The sequence below is a fragment of the Pan paniscus genome, chromosome 10 (genome assembly GCF_029289425.2).
Source record: "Pan paniscus chromosome 10, NHGRI_mPanPan1-v2.0_pri, whole genome shotgun sequence".
Classification (NCBI taxonomy): Eukaryota; Metazoa; Chordata; class Mammalia; order Primates; family Hominidae; genus Pan; species Pan paniscus.
In genome coordinates, this window is record NC_073259.2 from 127,859,071 (window position 1) to 127,877,139 (window position 18,069).

General features: G+C 43.6%; 1 protein-coding gene across 7 annotated transcripts in view; it reads right to left on the bottom strand.

Moving 5' to 3' along the window:
- The window catches only part of CIT (citron rho-interacting serine/threonine kinase), a 191,451-nt gene that overhangs the window by 107,648 nt on the left and 65,734 nt on the right, over window positions 1-18,069 (bottom strand). For all 7 annotated transcript variants that reach the window (XM_003832401.4, XM_008957793.3, XM_034934622.2 and 4 more), the window contains exon 10: window positions 9,707-9,890. In XM_003832401.4, the coding sequence (XP_003832449.1) occupies window positions 9,707-9,890 (184 nt within the window). The remainder of the gene's footprint in view (window positions 1-9,706; window positions 9,891-18,069) is intronic.

Below are 18,069 nucleotides of genomic sequence, written 5' to 3' on the forward strand. Positions count from 1 at the left end.
ATCCTGCAAAAGCTTCCTACTCAGTGCAATTTAGAGCAAAGTCCATACCTAAAGGCCCTGATGATCTCAACTCAGACCATGTTCCTTGTGTATCCTTAAGTTCCCCCTACCCAAACATGCCTTCTGTTCATTGAGCACCCATAGGTTAGTGGCAGCCTCAGGGCCTTTGCCCTTTTTTCCTCTCTCTGGAATACTCTTCCCACTTATTTTTGCTAACCGACTCCTTATTGATATTCTGGAAGAATGCACTCTGTGTGGGCAGGGATGCTTGCTCCTTTGCATTCACTGTTACTTCTCCAGTGCCTAGAAAGTGCTTGGCATATAGTAGGCTCTCAAATAGCTGAATGAATTAATGAATGAATGAACAAATGAATGAATGTGAATCTGCCCCCATCATGTAAGCTCCATGAAGACAGGGATTTTTGTCTCATAGTCAGTGCTGTATCCCAGGTTCTCGAACAGCCCCTAGGACCTCAGAGCTGCTCAGTGTGGGCTTAAAAGCTGTGTCACCTTGGGATACAACTCAGCCTTCTTGAACAAATACTCATGCTCAGCTCAGAGAACCTTTCCTTGTGGACCCAGTCTAAAGTGGCCACCCCCAGGCAGTCTCAATCCCAATTCTGCAGACCACCATCTGCAATTGCCTCGCATGTGCACAGTAGTTATTTCTCCTTTGTTTCTCCCCACCAAATGCTAGCTTCTTGAGAGTAAAGACCTTACCTGTCTTGCTCAGAGTTGTGCCTTAAGGACTAGAACAATATATTTGTTGAGTGAATGAATGAATGAATGAATAAATGAATAAATAAGTGAATGGTGTGCTAGTACTTCTGTGCCCCCAGGCAGCCAGTTTAAAGGTCACCATGGGATAAAGGAATCCAAAATGAGAAGTGTGCTGCATGTATGCTGGCATGAAAAAGCTTTCCAGCACCTGCAAGTAGAGATGCCCAGCATTGGTTCCGAGACAGGAATGGCACAATGACACACAGACTTACCCATCCAGGGGATACCCAAGTGCTTCCAGGGTGGGTGGGAGCATGTGACATCTAGGCTGGGAACATGCACACTTCCCACTGGCACTGGATCCTACCAGAAGCCTGGAGAGCATTTTATAGAAAGTGCAGGTTGAAGTGATACATCACAGACTCCATTCAGAGTAAAAAATTGGATGGAGATATTAGGACATCTGTCAGGCCCCCCACGTGGAGCTGGATTCTCTCAATGGGCAGAAACCAGCAAGATGTCTTTATAAGGTGGAAGCAGGGAGAAAAAGAGAGTCAAAAGCACCCCATACCCATCCTCGGACCTAAATAACATTAACAAATATGAAATGAACACTCATTCTGCTCATGGCACCAACACTAAGTGCGCTTCATATCCCCATGGCAAACCTATCAGATAGGCGACCTTACACCTTCCACTTTATAGATGAGGGAATTGAGGCTGAAAGCAGTGAAATGTCTCATTCACACAATAAGCAAGGGGTGAAACCCTGAGTTCAGCCCACGTCTGCCTGATTCCAAAGCCTGGACTTTGAATGGGTATGCTACAGTCAGTCCCAAAAAAATAGGCATGTTTATATCAGTTCTAAAGTTAAAAGTTGAGCCAGGCGTGGTGGCTCACATCTGTAATCACAACACTTTGGGAGGCCGAGGCTGGCGGATCACTTGAGGTCAGGAGTTCAAGACAGGCCTGGCCAACATGGTGAAACCCAGCCTCTACTAAAAATACAAAAACAAAATTAGCTGGGCGTGGTGGCAGGCACCTGTAATCCCAGCTACATGGGAGGCTAAGGCACAAGAATCGCTTGAACCTGGGAGGCGGAGGTTGCAATAAGCTGAGATTGTGTCACCGTACTCCAGCGTGAGCAACAGAATGAGACTCTGTCTCAAAATAAATAAATAAATAAGTTAAAACTTGGAAAAGTTGACCACCCTCTGCCAGGTGTGAGCTGAGTGAACCTAAGAAATAACCCAAGCATCATGATCATCATTTTCTCTATCTGTAAAATAATGAATTATTGCTGGGGCTACATGAGAATGCTTGTCAGGCACTCAGAATAGTACCTGGAAGAGTAGATTCTCTTTAAAACCAATTCTTTTACCTTTACTATTAGACAAGTCCATAACCCCTGCATAATCTAGCAAAGTCATGGCTCTTAGAGGCAGGGTAGATAGTACAGTGGTCTAGAGGCAACCAGATATTGATCCAAGTCTTAGATGTGTTTCTACCTTCAGAACCTCAGGAAAATAATCTAATCTTCCTGAATCAGTGTCTTCATTTGTAAAATGGGGATAATACCAGCTACCTCATAGAGTTACAGTGAGATTGTGAGGATTTAATGAGATAATACACATAAAGTACTCGCATAGTTCTGGGAACACAAGAAGTGCTCTACAGAAAACAGGTTCCATTAGCAGTTGTCTACACTGTGCAGAAGGAATTGGTATAATCCCTGGCCATTTTAGTCTAATTCAATTCAACAAATGTTCATTGAAGACCTGCCAGGGGCAAGGCACTGTTTCAGGCAAAAGAAGGAAGACCTGGTCCTGTCCTTAATGAGCCTTGAACAGCTTGGCCAGACAACACTATTGAAGTGATTCAGTAGGGGATGAGAAGGAGACACAAATGAGCCGGCAGGCTGGGGTCTTGGCATACCAAGACTGAATACCAAGTTCAGGAGCAGCCATTAATTCTGAGCACACTGGGATGCTGTTGAAGGTGTAAGCTGGCGAATGACATCATCCAACCTATGCTTTGGAAGAATTCCACCCTTTGTGGAGAATGGATTACAGCCAGGAAAACCAGAGGCAAGGGAATCACTGAGGAGGCTACTGCAACAGTCCAAGCAAGAGTCCATGATGGGTGCCAATGAGGAAGAAAGATGGGCATGGATGCAAGTGGCATCCTAGAGGCACCACTTGGAGAAATTGGCAACTGATGGGATGGCGGGGGAGGCAGAAAAGAATTTACGATGACTCAGCTTTCTTGCCTAGAAGGGTAGGGAAGGTTGTAGTTTCTTACATAAAATGAAGAAGCCAAAACTAGCACCTAGTGGCTTACTGAGTGAGCGAGTGGGTCTGTCTATGTAGGAAGGGAACAGAGGATGGGATGATGAGAAACTGGTAAAACATCCTGGTGATGAGGAACACAGTGTACGATGGGAGGAGGCCATGGGGAGGTGAGAACTAAAGTCAAGGAACTGAATGAGATCACCAAGAACCAACTAGAAAGATAACTGAGGATGGAACTTGAGGAGATGGTACGTACATTGCAAGAGCCTGATGGCAGCCACAAAAGAGTGAGAATGACAGTCAGAGAGGTAGGAGGGAAACCAAGTGTCCATAATACAGAAGAGAAGAAAGTAGAACGTTGTCTTGAAGAAATGTAGTATTAATGGTATCACATGGTGTGATGGAAATCACCAGATTTGGTGGTTAGGTACAATCAACGGCTTCTGAGACAGTCATTTCAGTATTGTTGAAGAGGTGGAAAAAAGAGGTGTTGAGTGCAGGCTCTTCTTTCAGGAAGTTTGTCGGAGAGAGGTCAGGAGATGAACAGCAAGCAAAGCAAAAAGAACTAGGAGAAATTCACGTAGGCAAAGGAAGAGTTGCCAGACTGGCGCAGAGCTTGGGAACATGTAGCGCCATTTAGTCAATGACTGTCTTCTTAAGGGATCCCAGGCAACCATGCAAATTAGCATGTGTAGGCCAGCAAAAAACACACTTGACAGATCTTCTGGAGCCTAATCTTCAGGACTGGGCTAGGATTGTCTGGATTAGATTTCCTAAAGGTATCTTTAAGACAAATGAGAAGGCGGTGGAATGGTCCTGCCAGGGCTGCAAGGCAGGCACGCACAGTCTAAATAGAGAACAGAATAAGGCAAGTAGGAGAACAAGCTGTGCTTGGCTGAGAGAAGGAAGAAATTGAATGAGCAAGAGGAGAGGAGAAAATCCAACACAACACACACAGGCGAATGTTAAACATCTAATCCAGATAATGAGGGGATGGGAACAACACAAGGCACTTGAGAGCAATAACCATGGGCAGAAGCTAGTTAAGGTTTTTGAACTTGTCTGGGAAATACAGCAGATGCATATCTTCGTGTAGCAGAGAAGACTCTGTTATTGCTGCTATTTTAAAAATCAAATTGCAGGCAAGACTCTTTCCAATAGGGATAGGTAGCAAGCACAAGGACCAAGAACCTTTGGCTGGATGTAGAAAGGAAAACACTTTTTAAGGGAAGATCCTCCAACCTCCAAGTATTTCATAAAAAGGAAACAGGACTGATTGGAGAGTTCAGGCTGTCTTCCACTGGTATCAGCCATCCCAGGACAGATGGGAGGCAAACAAAAGTACAAAATGTAGATGTGAATAGACATAGATAGTAGAGTCATCAACAAAATGAGAGTTGCAGCCATAAGAATGATTTAGATGGATTAACCAAATGCTTATTAAGCAACTTGTGTATGATCAGCCTGAAGATATGGTGGAGAGTAAGGTCAGTGCAGTTTCCTCTCTTTGCCAAGCTTAAGCTTTAGCAAATAAGAACATTCAGGGAAAGAGTATATACACGTGGGTTTATGTATGTGTGCGGGCACACACACACCAGATAAGAGTCTCTAAATGAAAAGAGGAAAAAATCTGAGAAATCCAAGAGCTATACAGTCTACCTACTCAAGAAACACAGAGACTGAAAATGAATCCCAGCATTTAGACCTGCCTGTCAGCTCCCATCACACCCTGCCCCAACCTCATCATTCGTGATTCTCTACAAATGGCTTCCACTTCTGACAAGCACATGAACCTGGGTACCCCACACAAATTTCCCGTCTGTGGCGTTTATACCCACAGGGTTCAAATCTCAGCTAAGCCACTCAAAGCTACATAACTTTAGGCAAGTTGTTTGATCTCCCCGCGCCTCAGTTTCCTCACATCCAAAATGAGAATAATAATGGTACCTTCCTCTTGGGCTGGTTGTGCAATTTAAATGAATTCATCTGTGTAAAGTGGTTGGAACACAGCCTAGAACGCAGTTGGTGCCCTGTAAGGATGGGCTGTTGTTAGCACCCTGCCCACCTGAAATTCCCTCTACCTTCCTCTCCACTGATCCAAATCCACTGTCTTTTTAAAAAACCAACCCAAATATTTTACTTTCCATTAGTATGCTTATAAGCCCAGTCCCAGCACAAGTATTTACTGCTCCAGGAAAACCAGGATGAATAAGACCCAGCCTTGCCTTGAGATCACAGTCTACTTGGGGGAATGGACAGACATTCCAAGGAAGATCAGCAATGTAATTTAACAAGAATTGTGAATTGGCATTACCCATTAAGTGTCCCTCACTGGATTTTGCCTTACTCCGCTAACTCCCAAAGATGTCCAATTTGTACCATGATATTCTGCAGCAATGGTGTTTGCTTTACTTTCTCTCAGTTGTTTCAACATAACCTGCTTTGACTTGTTCAACTTGATGGGAAGGTACCCATTCTGGGACTGGACCTTCTAATTCTGTTCCCCAATCCACTCCTCCCCAACATCCACCTTTTCCAACAGGTATTTGGCAACTGCATATTAACTCTTTGTAGTTGGTCAGAACCGTGAAGTGTCTCTAGCAGAAAAGTCCCAGGGCCTGGGAAGCTTGGTTTCCAATCTGGTATGACTTTGGACTACCTAATCATTGCTGAGTCCTTTCCATATTCTCTTGGTGTGTATAGGAGGACACTATACATACAAGGACTAGTGTATTAGTAATAACAAAAATAACAACAGTGAACATTTATCAAGGCTTTTCCATGTGCCAGGTACTAGACCAAGTGTTTTACGTATTTCATCCATCCCCACAAAAGTCCTGTAAGAAAAGTATCGCTGTCCTTCCACTTCGCAGTTGAAGAAACTGACATGCAGAGAAGCCCCAGTAGAGCAAGGAAGAGGCACCAAAAACTGGTTCCCAGAAAATTTGGGAAGCAATGGCAACAGGCACTCTTCCTTCCTCCATGGTGTTTGAATGCCTGGATCCATCACTGTGTTTTCAGAACCACCCGAAAAGAAAGGAAAAATCCCTGAATCAAAAGGAAGAGAGCGCCCCTTCCTAAAAACAGCCTACCCAGACACCATCTTCCCACAAATTCCAGCCCCATCAAGATCCCATTACCCTCAGTGTTCCCCAACTCTTCCAAAAGCATACAACCAGCATGTTTAAAACAAAAACATAAAACCAACTGATTTTTACCTTCTACAGCAAGCTTGTCCAACCCACGGCCCCGGGGGCTGCATGCAGCCCAGGATGGTTTTTAATGTGGCTCAAAACTTACAAGTTTGTAAGCTTTCTTAAAACTTTATGAGTTTTTTTTTTTTTTAGCTCATCAGCTATCATTAGTGTATTTTATGTGTGCCTCAAGACAATTCTTCTTCCCATGTGGCCCAAGGAAGCCAAAAGATTGGACACCCCCGTTCTAGAGTTTATACTTATGGTTTGCAGAAATGCATGGCTTCACCAAGAACTTAAATGAGGCAGTGCCTCAATCTAGAAGGAAAAACCTAAATAAATGTACCCCTTGCTAACGAGAAGGAAAACAGCTGAGATCTATTTTATTTTTAAAACTTTAACATGCTGTTTCCTGTTACTACCCTACTATTGTCAAGTTCAAGCAAAGAAAGGCTGAGAGGAACAGCCAGGCATTCAGAGCTTGGGGATTTGGTTTGGGTTCTTGCTGGTTAAAAAGGAAAAGCAGCATCAGACAGCTACTCACTCTCCAAGACTAATTTCACCATAACCCCACCCCAAAGACAACCAAACCTAGTTCTCTAGAAACTCTCCAGCTCCCACCAACTCAAGCTGCAAGGAACTCCCACTACGCCTCAGCCATTGAAACGCTGTCATCAAGATTCTTGCTCAGCCTAAAATAATGATGCACTCAATGGCTTAAAAATAGTCTGGGGTCCCAAAATAAGGATCCCAAAAAACGAGGAGCTATCACAGAATTTAAATCATTCTCACTGCCAATTTCTCCACAAAAACTCCTCGTTCATTCAGCTCCACCTCTGAACATTTCATTCAATTCACTGGTAAAAAATCTGAGGTCAATTTACCTAGCACAGTACAGCAGCATCTGCAATTTCCTCAGTGGTGTGAAGAATGAGTAACAGCACAGGTAATCAATGTGTGTAAATAAAAACCTGTGATGCTGAAAACAGTGAGAAAAGAAAAAGAAACTCAGGAAGAAACACAGGGTCGCTGGCAGCAAAGGTGGTACCCCCAGAAAATGTCTCCCCCTCTCTCCAAGTAAATTTTGTCAATAAAACTGCAGGAGCTGCTAAGTAATTTCATCACTGCCTCTCTTTTATTAGATTTCTAATTAATCACAATCTGATATGTCCAGGGTCATCTACATCCAACAGGTGGATGAATTTCTAAAATGATGCTTGTAGGTATCACCCACAGGGCTGCCTACAGCAGAGTAGCCAAGTCCAATAGCAATATCACATAACAAGACGCAAGATGAAAGAAAATCTTCCTGATTCCAACCCCGTTGCCAAGCTTTGAAAAAACGGTAAAGTTCCCCAATGATAGGAATACTCTGATGCCATCGTCCAAATAAGAAATACACAGTTTTATTTGCATGGACCTTTTTTGAAATAAGAATCTTATTAAACATTCTGTTGGGTCAGGAACAGCAGCTCGTTTTGTGCTCTAAGGATATAGTTTAAACTACCAGAGGTGAGATAGCACATCTTCAAATACAATAAGCAATATAAACACTTCTGGAGGAAAGGATCATAGGTAAATTAAATCAACAAATATTTATCGAGTGCCTCAGCCTTAATACTGAGATGTCCCTGTCAGAGAGCTCCCTAAACTGAGCTTTCTGTGAGAAACAGAAAGATGTCATTCAAGTCTTCCTGAAAAATAAGCAATTAATCACACACTGCTTCAGATTAATTGCAATGCCTAAGATCTCCCATATCATTCTGCCTTTTCCCCTGAAATCTAACTCCCTCGAATCCTCCCTGGTCTTTCAGATCACTGACCAACACCCTAAGCAAGCTTGCATTCTGACCCAGCCAGCCCACTGCTAACCAGAACTAGAACTCTCCACACATGTCCTTCCCGTACAACGTGTGACCTTCAGTGTGCTGCGTGTGTCAAGGTTATACTGCCCACTAACCATGCATCCTTCAACATCAGGCCTCCGCTTCTGCCCTGCTCTTTGATGCCAATGGCAAAACCTCCCAATCCTGCTGAGCCGTTTCAAACCCATCTGAAGGCACATTCAACAGCTAGTTAGCTCTCTGCCTCTCCCACCACCATCCAGATTGCTTTGGGGTTGTGGAGCAAATCAGACAGAGAGGCACATCTAACACTACCAAAATCCAACCCGAATTTGAAACCCAGCCCCCAGAGAGGGGATCAAGAAAGACCACTTCAACATCTTGCAACATAAAAACCTCCCTCACATTCAATCACAGCCCACAACCTTATTTCGTATCAAATGCCCAATTCCCCACAACACCCTGAAATCTTTTCAGGAACGTTACTGTCAAAATAGCACCCATAGGGAGACACCATCCAGGAACCAACATAACATCCCTATAAATTGATATCTAAGCTACAAATACCACAAAGAGGGAAAGATGCTGCCAAGAAGAATATCAAATTCTGCTCGTCTCCTAAGTGGGCAGCAACTAACCCAACATTACCCTCTGAGAACCTGAAAGTGCAGGGACCAGCGTGGCTGGCAAATAACACCATCAGTCCAAGATCTTCTGGGGAACTCACTCCTCTGAAAACAGAATGTCATTGTATCATGAGAGAATGAGGCAAGATACTGACCTCCCACATCCACAGAAGCTACTGCATTTTACAGAAATTCCAGGAGGCTCCTGGAAGCCTCGACCCTCTAATTCCAAGTGCTCTGTTAATGCATTTTTCAATAGCTTTTATGAGAATGGAGAAAGACCTACCAGGTCAAGAGGTTTACATTGATATTTATATTTCCATTTTCTAGTCTCCTGGTTTTTTTCCCCCTATGAAGCCCAGTTTCTGTGAATCAATGACTCGGCTACATCACACTCCCTCCTGGTGGCTCACAGTAACGGGGCTTTCTCTGGCCGCCAGCGCTCCACCAGCTCAGAGAGGCTCAGCTGCCAGATCCCTGATCTTGCAGCATACTTGGAGAAGAGCCGAGCACCATCTCTCTGTTAGAGCTCTGGTTCAGCCACTTGCAGCTCAGTTAAACCCATCAGGAAACCTCTAGCTTATGAGACAAGGTTTTTAGGATTCTTTATACAGCCAAGATAGCAACCCCCATCCACCCACTTGAGAGACAGATACATAGATGGTTAGATAGATGGGCAGCTCATCTTAACTCCTGCACATTTCTCCTTTGACCGGGGATCTGCACTGCTGGAAATCTCCCACTCTCTCCCCTTTAAAGAAGACCAAAGATTGGAAAACTAACCCAAAGTACCCAATTGACAATTATCATACCACAGACAGGAACAGGTACCTTACACACTGCAAAACGAGAATATTAACAGGCTACCCCCGCAAAGCCCTAACAGGTAGACTGCTTTCCCAATGCAGGCGACTAGCAGCTTCCCTCCACTGCACTCCCCCCACCTATTCCCCCACCCCACCACCACCACCTTTGGCTCCAAAAGCCTTGCATCAATGCAGGTCCCTTTAGAAAGTCAAATTTTCACTTACTCAGATCTACCAAGAATCCCCAGTGCCTTGCTGTACGAAAACCCCACAAACGGCAGTTCTTCACCCGAGAAACCTGAGGGGCTCAGCTGGCACGGAGAGGATGAAACCCACGAATTCTTCTCTGGTTCATCAAAATTGGAGGTGTCATCGTCAGACTTGAGGGTGGGAACGAAGGGGGGAGGAGCTGGTTAAAGAAAAACAAGAAAGGAGGCGGGGAGGAAAAAAAATTTCAGCCGGATTCAACACTGTTGCGGAGAAGATCGTCTTACTCCTTCGGCGCTGGCGATGGCACTGCAGCGCCTGCTTTCAATCTAGCTCGCAACCTCGGCTCCTACAGCAACAAGAGATTAACCCCTTCTCTGCCAACATGGCCACCAACCCGCAGACAGACTGCCTTCCCGCCTGGGGTAAACTGAAGAGCAAACTCAAACAGGTCACTTGGGCCAACGAAAGCACTTGGGCCAACGAAAGCACTTGGGGAACTCGTGGGGAAGCCGCTCCTTCCTGCTGTTTCCAGAAGGCTCCTACAGAGCAGCTGCTGGCTAGTGCCAGGATGCTAGGAGACCTAAACCTATGGATTCCCTCTTCCAGACAGGTCTAAATTATTAATGATTAGCACTAATCGTTGAAATAAGATGGAACTTCTACATTTCATGGATTAACCGGGATGAGAGGAAGGACCAGGAAAAGGGATGTGTGAGGTTCTGGAACTCCTGTTAGGATACCACTGCAGTCTACTTCATTCATACCCGGACAAGTCGACTCCAAGATCTTATTAACCACCTTTTTTTTTTTTTTTTAGTTCATTATGCATCTTCCCCAGCGCAATCATGCCCATCAAATCCACTGCAGTTTAATCAGCATAATGAAGCACCAGCCAAATAAAGTTCCTACCGGTGATCTACAGCACCCCTGCGCGCTGACGGTGGGAATGCACGGATGGACATATGCGGCTCCTACCTCCTCAGGGCTTCACTCCCGGCTGGGGGCGTGTTACATCCTCTCCACTTCCTCCGACCTACTAAGCGCTCTCGGTCAGGGAGGTGGACACTCGTCCATCAGTCACCAGGAGGCTGCCCATCGCGGTGGGCTCCCGGGGGTGTCCCCCGCCAGAAACGTTACCATGGTTGCAAGCTGAGGCGTCCGTGGCGGGCCAGCCAGGCGAGTTAGAGCCGAGCATCACATCCCCCGCAGTGCAGGCTGCATGCTCCCGGCTCCGTGCGTGCGTGCTCTGGCTGTAACCCCACCTGGCTGCCGCCTGCCTGCCAGGGGCCAGTGCTGATCCCAGTGACAGAGCAGCATGAGTCACTGCCCGCCAGGGCTCGCTAGAGCTCCCCCTAGGACAGTTGTCACAGCCCTTCACAGCCCAGACTTCTTTTTAACTCCTCGTTTTCTGGACAAAGCTGGGTGCCAGATATGAGCAGCAAGCAGTCTGTTTTCTGCTTACAGACTCCAAAAAAATCTGGCTGTTTCCAAAGTTCCCCGATGACAACAACATCCAAGTGGCGCTGGGAAGTAATTGGAGCAGGGAAGGGATGTGGAGGGGAGAGGAGATGAAGCCAGAGGTCTGGCTGTTCCTGAGAAGTACAAAAGAACATTCCCAGAGCTTCAGGTACATTGAGATGAGGTGGGAGAGTGAGGAAGATTTAAGATGTAAAATGTGCACTACCAGAAAATTATTTAACACCTCCAGTCTCTCAAGAGAATTTAAATCTTCCCTGTTAGTGTCAGAATCTACTTGCTTAATACTTTAAAAATTAGCTGATGGAAAGAAAAATTAGATTGAACACTTCAGCCCACATCCCATGTGTACTTCCATCAACACAGGCTCAAATCCAATCTGATTTCAATTATCCGGTACATTTTTTAATAGCCAAAAAAAAAGCTTTAATGGAAATTGTATTTCATAAGGATCAAAAAGAGAAGTTTTCCTTCCTGAAATAAGGAAACTCAGATAAAGACTGAGGAAATTTATGGAGAGAGATTTGCAGATGATACTAATATGGAAGCAAAGTGGTTAATGGCAATTGTTCTGGAATCTCAGTTCAAATCCCAGCTCCACCACTTACTAGTTCTGTGACACTGGGTAAGTCACTTAACCTCTCTGAACCTCAGTTTTCAACATGGCAATATCTATTTCAATGGACTATTAGGAGGTTTAAATAAAATAATCCATATAAAAGTGTTTACCACAGTTCTTAGCATACAGTAATCACTCCACAAAGATGGCCTGCTATTATTGCTACTGCTCACAGGAATTGCATGCTTAGGAGAGAACCTGCAGGTCTTGAAAGCTAGTGACATACAGCAGAATCTGTACTGAATGTTCTTCTTTCCTGCACAGGGCAGAGACACATCCATGTGGATGTTTGTGTTAATCATATCATTTAATTCCTAGTAGAACTTTAATTCCTTTCCACTATATACTAATTTATCTTTAGGAGACCAAAACAGAATTCCATTTCTGAGTGAGAAGTATAATTAATGGAGGGTAAAAGCCACCCTCAGTGAAATAATTATGATTTTGAAATCCTGTACTATAAAATAAGATTCATCTATAAAACTCTTGCCATGCTCAAAGCCAGCTTAATGCGGTTAAGATTAGAAAAAGGGGCAGATAATCTTCAAGTTAAAAGGAAGAAGAAGTAGGCCAGGCACAGTGGCTCATGCCTGTAATCCCAGCACCTTGGGAGGGTGAGGCAGGTGGATCACCTGAGGTCAGGAGTTCAAGGCCAGCCTGGCCAACATGGTAAAACCCCATCTCTATTAAAAATACAAAAAAATTAGCCAGATGTGATGGTGCATGCCTATAGCCCCAGCTACTTGGGAGGCTGAGGCAAGAGAATCACTTGAACCTGGGAGGTGGAGGTTGCAGTGAGCCGAGATCGTGCCATTGCACTCCAGCCTGGGGAACAAGAGCGAAACACCGTATCAAAAAAAAAAAAAAAAGGGAAAGAGAAGTCAATGTGAAATATACTAGCTGGTAACAGGTAAGATATTCACAGCAAAGATTAAAAGCTAGGGATATAAACCTCTAGACAGCTAGTCGGTCAAGTACAACATGAAAGTTTGAAAAGAAGGGCTTCTTAGGGCCACATTCAGGCAGAGGAAAAAGCCACAGCCTTAAGCCAAAAAGAAGTGGGGGAAGTGGAAATATTCTGCCATCCAGAAAGTGATGAGATGTTTACCCTTGTCCAGGGCCCTTCAGTGGAAAGGAAATAAAGCAGATAGGAAGAAGCAGTAACCTCAGGTACAGTGTCCACATTTACAGTATCCTGTTACAATTCAAGAAATTAACATGACTACTGGTCCAGGATCACTGAGCCCTTGGAGCACTGGCAGATGCAAGTGGAGAACAACTTGTAGGGGTGTTTTTGCAACCCAGGGCACGCAGGATTTTCTCCCCACCCCACCCCCACCCCAACAACCTCCTTCCAATCCCTACCAGAAATAAATTCACAATTAAAAAGTAAAAATCAACAACTACACCTTACGGGTGCAACAACAGATACAAGAAATGGGAGAATTAGCCCTCCAAAAACTGCAGATAAAAGAACAATCTAAAATGAGCCATGAAACAAGTTTTTATTATCAAGGTAAATTAGTAGAAATTCTTATCAAAGAACATGACACTTTGAAAAAGAACCAGGTACATTTGAAAGGAACCAAACTGAACTTCCAGAAATAAAAAGTCTTGTTTTTGAATTTAAGGTTAAAAATTCACTGAATATGTTAAATAGCAGACTAGATACAGCTGAAGAGAAACTTAGTGAACTAGCAGTTAGATCTGAGGGAATCACATAGAACCTTGATACTTAAGCTATGGTCTACACACTGGCATTATCACCATCACTCAGGAGCTGGTTAGAATTTAATTCTCTAAGAATCTCAGGCCCTGCCCCATACCCATGGAATCAGAACCTACATTGTAACAAGGTCCCCAGGTGATTCATGTGCACACCACAGTTCAAGAAGCATTTGTGTACAATGCAACACACAGAGACAAAGAGACGGAAAACATGAGAGGTCAAAAGACAGACAGAATGAGAAGATCCAATATACATCTAATGGGGCACAGAAAGAGAGATTAGAGAACTACTTTAAAATCTGGTTGCTGCAATTTTTAAGGATTGTGTAAACTCTGGTCACGTCCAAAAACTAACAAGTATGTGATCACATATATCTTGGGGATATAATTCTTCTATTTCTTGTACCTTATATAAAATGTCTCTTTTTTGATCCTTACAAAATGTGATTTTTTTTTGCTTCAATAAAGGTATTTTTAGTTCACTGAAATCATATTGATCTTGAGTCTATGTTGATGGAGGTACACATGGCACCTCAGTACACAGCACAGTGCCAGGTACCTAGTAGGTGCAGAGTAAATATTTGCTAAGCAGATATATAATTAAATAGCAAGAAAATAGGTCTTGTAAAGAGAGCACCTAACATAACACAGGCCACAAACAGGGTACTTGATGTTTGAATTAAATGAAGAGGTTTTAAAAGTCAAGATTGTTCTGTCTGAGAAATATGTTAATAAGTACCTACATTAATCATTTCTGATACAGTATTATGAAATCATCAGCTCCCCCCGCTGCCACATACCCACCACATTCACTAATGACAAATAAGAAATCATATAGTAAGACCTATTGTTCACTGGGAAAAGCCACTAAAAAAAAAATAGAAAAAAATATTTCCACATATATTTTTAAATATTTTAATAAATCAGCCTGTTTGAGGTAACATCAGAACACAGTCTCCTTAGTAGCAGAGGCTATACAAGTAACTTCTTGAGGTTGTTTTTTGTTTTTGTTTTTGTTTTTTTTCAGTTATAAAATAGATAGCAGAATCAAGGCTTTCAGAAACAAAGAGCTATTTTAGAAGCTATAGTTAATTTCTCTTCTATAAATTCTCTCTCTCTCTTTTTTAATCCTAACATTCATTAAAAGCTTTTGAGGGGAAAAAATTATCATCCTCAAAAATATTCGGAAAAAAACAAGGAAAGAAGAACCAAATGGATTTGTCCTCTTGGGACTCCTTCTAACATGCTCCTTTGAGCTCCAGCTGCCTCATTCCCACCTTTGATTTTTTAGCATAGCCCACTAACACCTCAAACAATACCTGGCTGTCCTTATTTAATGTTTAATATCTATTTTTTAAGAGAATGAATGAAAAACAAGAACCTTACATAGAGGATAATTATTTAGACCTAATGTGCCATTCCACGCAACATACCACTTCAGGAAACCCAGGAAATGATATGCTTCAGAGTACCCAATGTATTCATGAAGAACTAGCATATTAAAAAAAAAAAATACTGAGCCTAGTAAAACTCCTAAGACTTTTAATCATCACCATGGATTGCAGAAATGGGAGATGAATAAGAGCCAGCACTGTGTCATAAAGGATGAAGGCACATAAATAATTATTGTGTGATGATATAATGAATCAGGACTGTGCCTAGAATACAGTGGGCATGCGCTAATATTCAACCAAAAACATGTTCAACTTCGTTCTCTCTACCATGATGTCCCTCATCCTTTTAAAAAAATGTTAATTGACTAATTAGATGCTATGTTCAAATTTAAAGGAAGAGTACCAAAAAAATAGCTATCTTCCAGTTGCTTAAAATCTAGAGCACTAATGTGATCATACTTATCAATGTTATGAAGACAGAACTGTGAAATAAATGAAGAGGAGAATATGTGTGTTGTTTAGAGGTCAAGATATGGGTGTGAAAAGCAGAGAATACATAAACTGACTGGTGGCAAGTTTTGCCAGTGGGGAATGCAGTACTTTTTTGCAAGTTCCTGCAGGAAAGTGTCACGGAGGGGATTTAATCTCAAGAGCTGGTTAAAAGGTATCTTCATGGGCTGGAGTGGGGAAAAGTGCTACTTTAGAAAAGCCCCAGAAGTCAGAGCAATGGCCCAAGAGCATAGTGAATAATGAGGCAGGGAAGAAAGTGAAAGTGAAGTCTTGATGGATTGACAGATGTAAAACCAGAGTGCTGGGTTAGTGTCAGTACTGAGACGGATACAATCATCTCAATAGTGATGGGTGGAAGAGGCTAGTGCTAGAAACTCTAAAAGACAAGTCTACAATAGTCAACATGACAAATTCTACACTAAGGAAATGATAACAGAAACAGAGAGGATGGGATTAACAGGAGACAGGTTTGAAATATTATGAGATATATATATGTTTTCGTCCACGGCTCCTGGCTCATGACTCCCATAGTCCTTGTTACAATCTTTTGTTATTTCGGGGTGCTTTAGGCTTTAGAAGCAGGCCTTGAAAAACAGAATCTCTCTCTCTCTGACCTCCTCCAGCCCTCCTTTCATCTGCTCAAGGCAGGACTCTAATCTTCCCCCACCTTTCTGACTTGGAGCTGGCCATAAAGAAATTTCCTCTGCCTTGTCTGATTGTAGGTCAGAAGACCCCATTTCAAAAGGGGTCCTGCCCCATCACCTGGAGGAATGAATGCTACAGAAGGATCTGAACAAACAGGCCTTGCTGGGATTCCCCACTCAGCCTATGAGGATTAGATCATAGCCTTTTTGTGCAACCCCATTTCTACATGGTTGTTGATCATGCCTATCCAATGGCGTCTCCATGAAAGGTCCCAAGAGGACAGAGTTTGGAGAGCTTCCGGATAGCTGAACACGTGGAGGTTCCTGGAGGGCGACCAGGGAAGGCGTGGAAGCTCGCAACCCTTCCCCCATACCTCGCCCTATGCATTTCTTCATCTTTATCCTTTGCAATGTCCTTTAGAATAAACCAGTAAATGTGTTTTCCCAAGTTCTGTGAGCAGCTCTAGCCAATTAATTGAACTCAAAGAGGGGGCTGCAGGAACCCCAATTTGAAGCCAGTCAGCGAGAAGTTCCAGAGGCCTGGACTTGCAACTGGTGCCTGAAGAGGGGACATTCTTGGGGACTGAGCCCTCCGCCTGTGGGGTTGAGCCCTATCTCCAGGCGGATAGCGCCGGAACTGAACTGGAGGACGCCTAGTGGTGTCCACTGCAGAATTTACTGCTTGCTTGGTGGTGACCACATATTTGGTCACGGAAGTCTTCTGTGGTGTTGACAGTTGTGGTGTGAGAGTGGAGGAAAGACAGTTTGAGTTTTTCCACATGCAGGTTACAGAAAGAAGTGGCAAAATGTGGCTGGGCATAGTGGCTCACACCTGTAATCCCAGCACTTTGGGAAGCAGAGACAGGCAGATCATTTAAGGTCAGGAGTTTGAGACCAACCTGGCCAACATGGTGAAAGCCCCTCTCTACTAAAAAAAATACAAAAATTAGCCTGGAGTGGTGGGGTGCTCCTGTAATCTCAGCTACTCGGGAGGCTGAGGCAGGAGAATCCCTCGAACCCGGGAGACAGAGGTTGCAATGAGCCGAGATGGTGGCACTGCCTCCAGCCTGGGCAGCTGAGTGAGATTCCATCATCTCAAAAAAAAAAAAAAAAACAGTGGCAAAATCTGACAACTGATGTTAGAGCAGAGATTTTGATGGGAGTTCTTATCATGGGAACAATTCTGAGAGAAAAGGCTGCAATGGGAAGAAGAGGAAGATATCCCATATCGAAGTCTCATGGGAATGAACGAAGAGAACAGATTAGGTGATCAGCAAATAGAGCTGGCTACTAAATATGCATAAGTAATTGATCCCAAGAGAACAGATTACATTGCCTAAAGCCTCAGGCAAGCCCTCTAGTTTCTCCCCTCCCACTAGGAAGTGGTCAGGCATGACTTGCCCACACAACACACTGTATATACGAAGTTCAAGACCGGGCCTGGTGGCTAACACTTGTAATCCCAGCATTTTAGGAGGCCAAAGCAGGTGGATCACTTCAGTCTAGGAGTTCAAGACCAGCCTGGGCAACATGGCAAAACCCTGTCTCTACAAAAAATACAAAAAATTAGCCGGGTGTGGTGATGCACATGGGAGAGATGGGAGGATCATCGGAGTCTGGGAGGTCAAGGCTGCAGTCAGCTGTGACTGCATCACTGCTTTCTAGTCTGGGTAACAAAGCAAGACTCTCTCTCAAAAAAACAAAAAAGGTAGTTCAAAAAGAAGACAAAGGAGATCCAGTTTGCAATAGACTTAAATAAATCAAAAATTATCCCATCTCTTTGCCTCCCCAAAAAGTCATAAAAATACTTCAGGGTAACATTGATTTGGGCTGGTGATCAATTTTTACAATGCTGTCTTTAAAGTCAATGAATAAGGAAGCCAGCATTCCCAAAGTAGTCTTCCATCAATCAATCTAAACAATGCCAGGGTCTGGCTGCCAACAACTAAGCAGATAACCTCTCTGGTGGTGGATTTCAATGGAGATGTGAGCTCTAGCTGGCTCTCG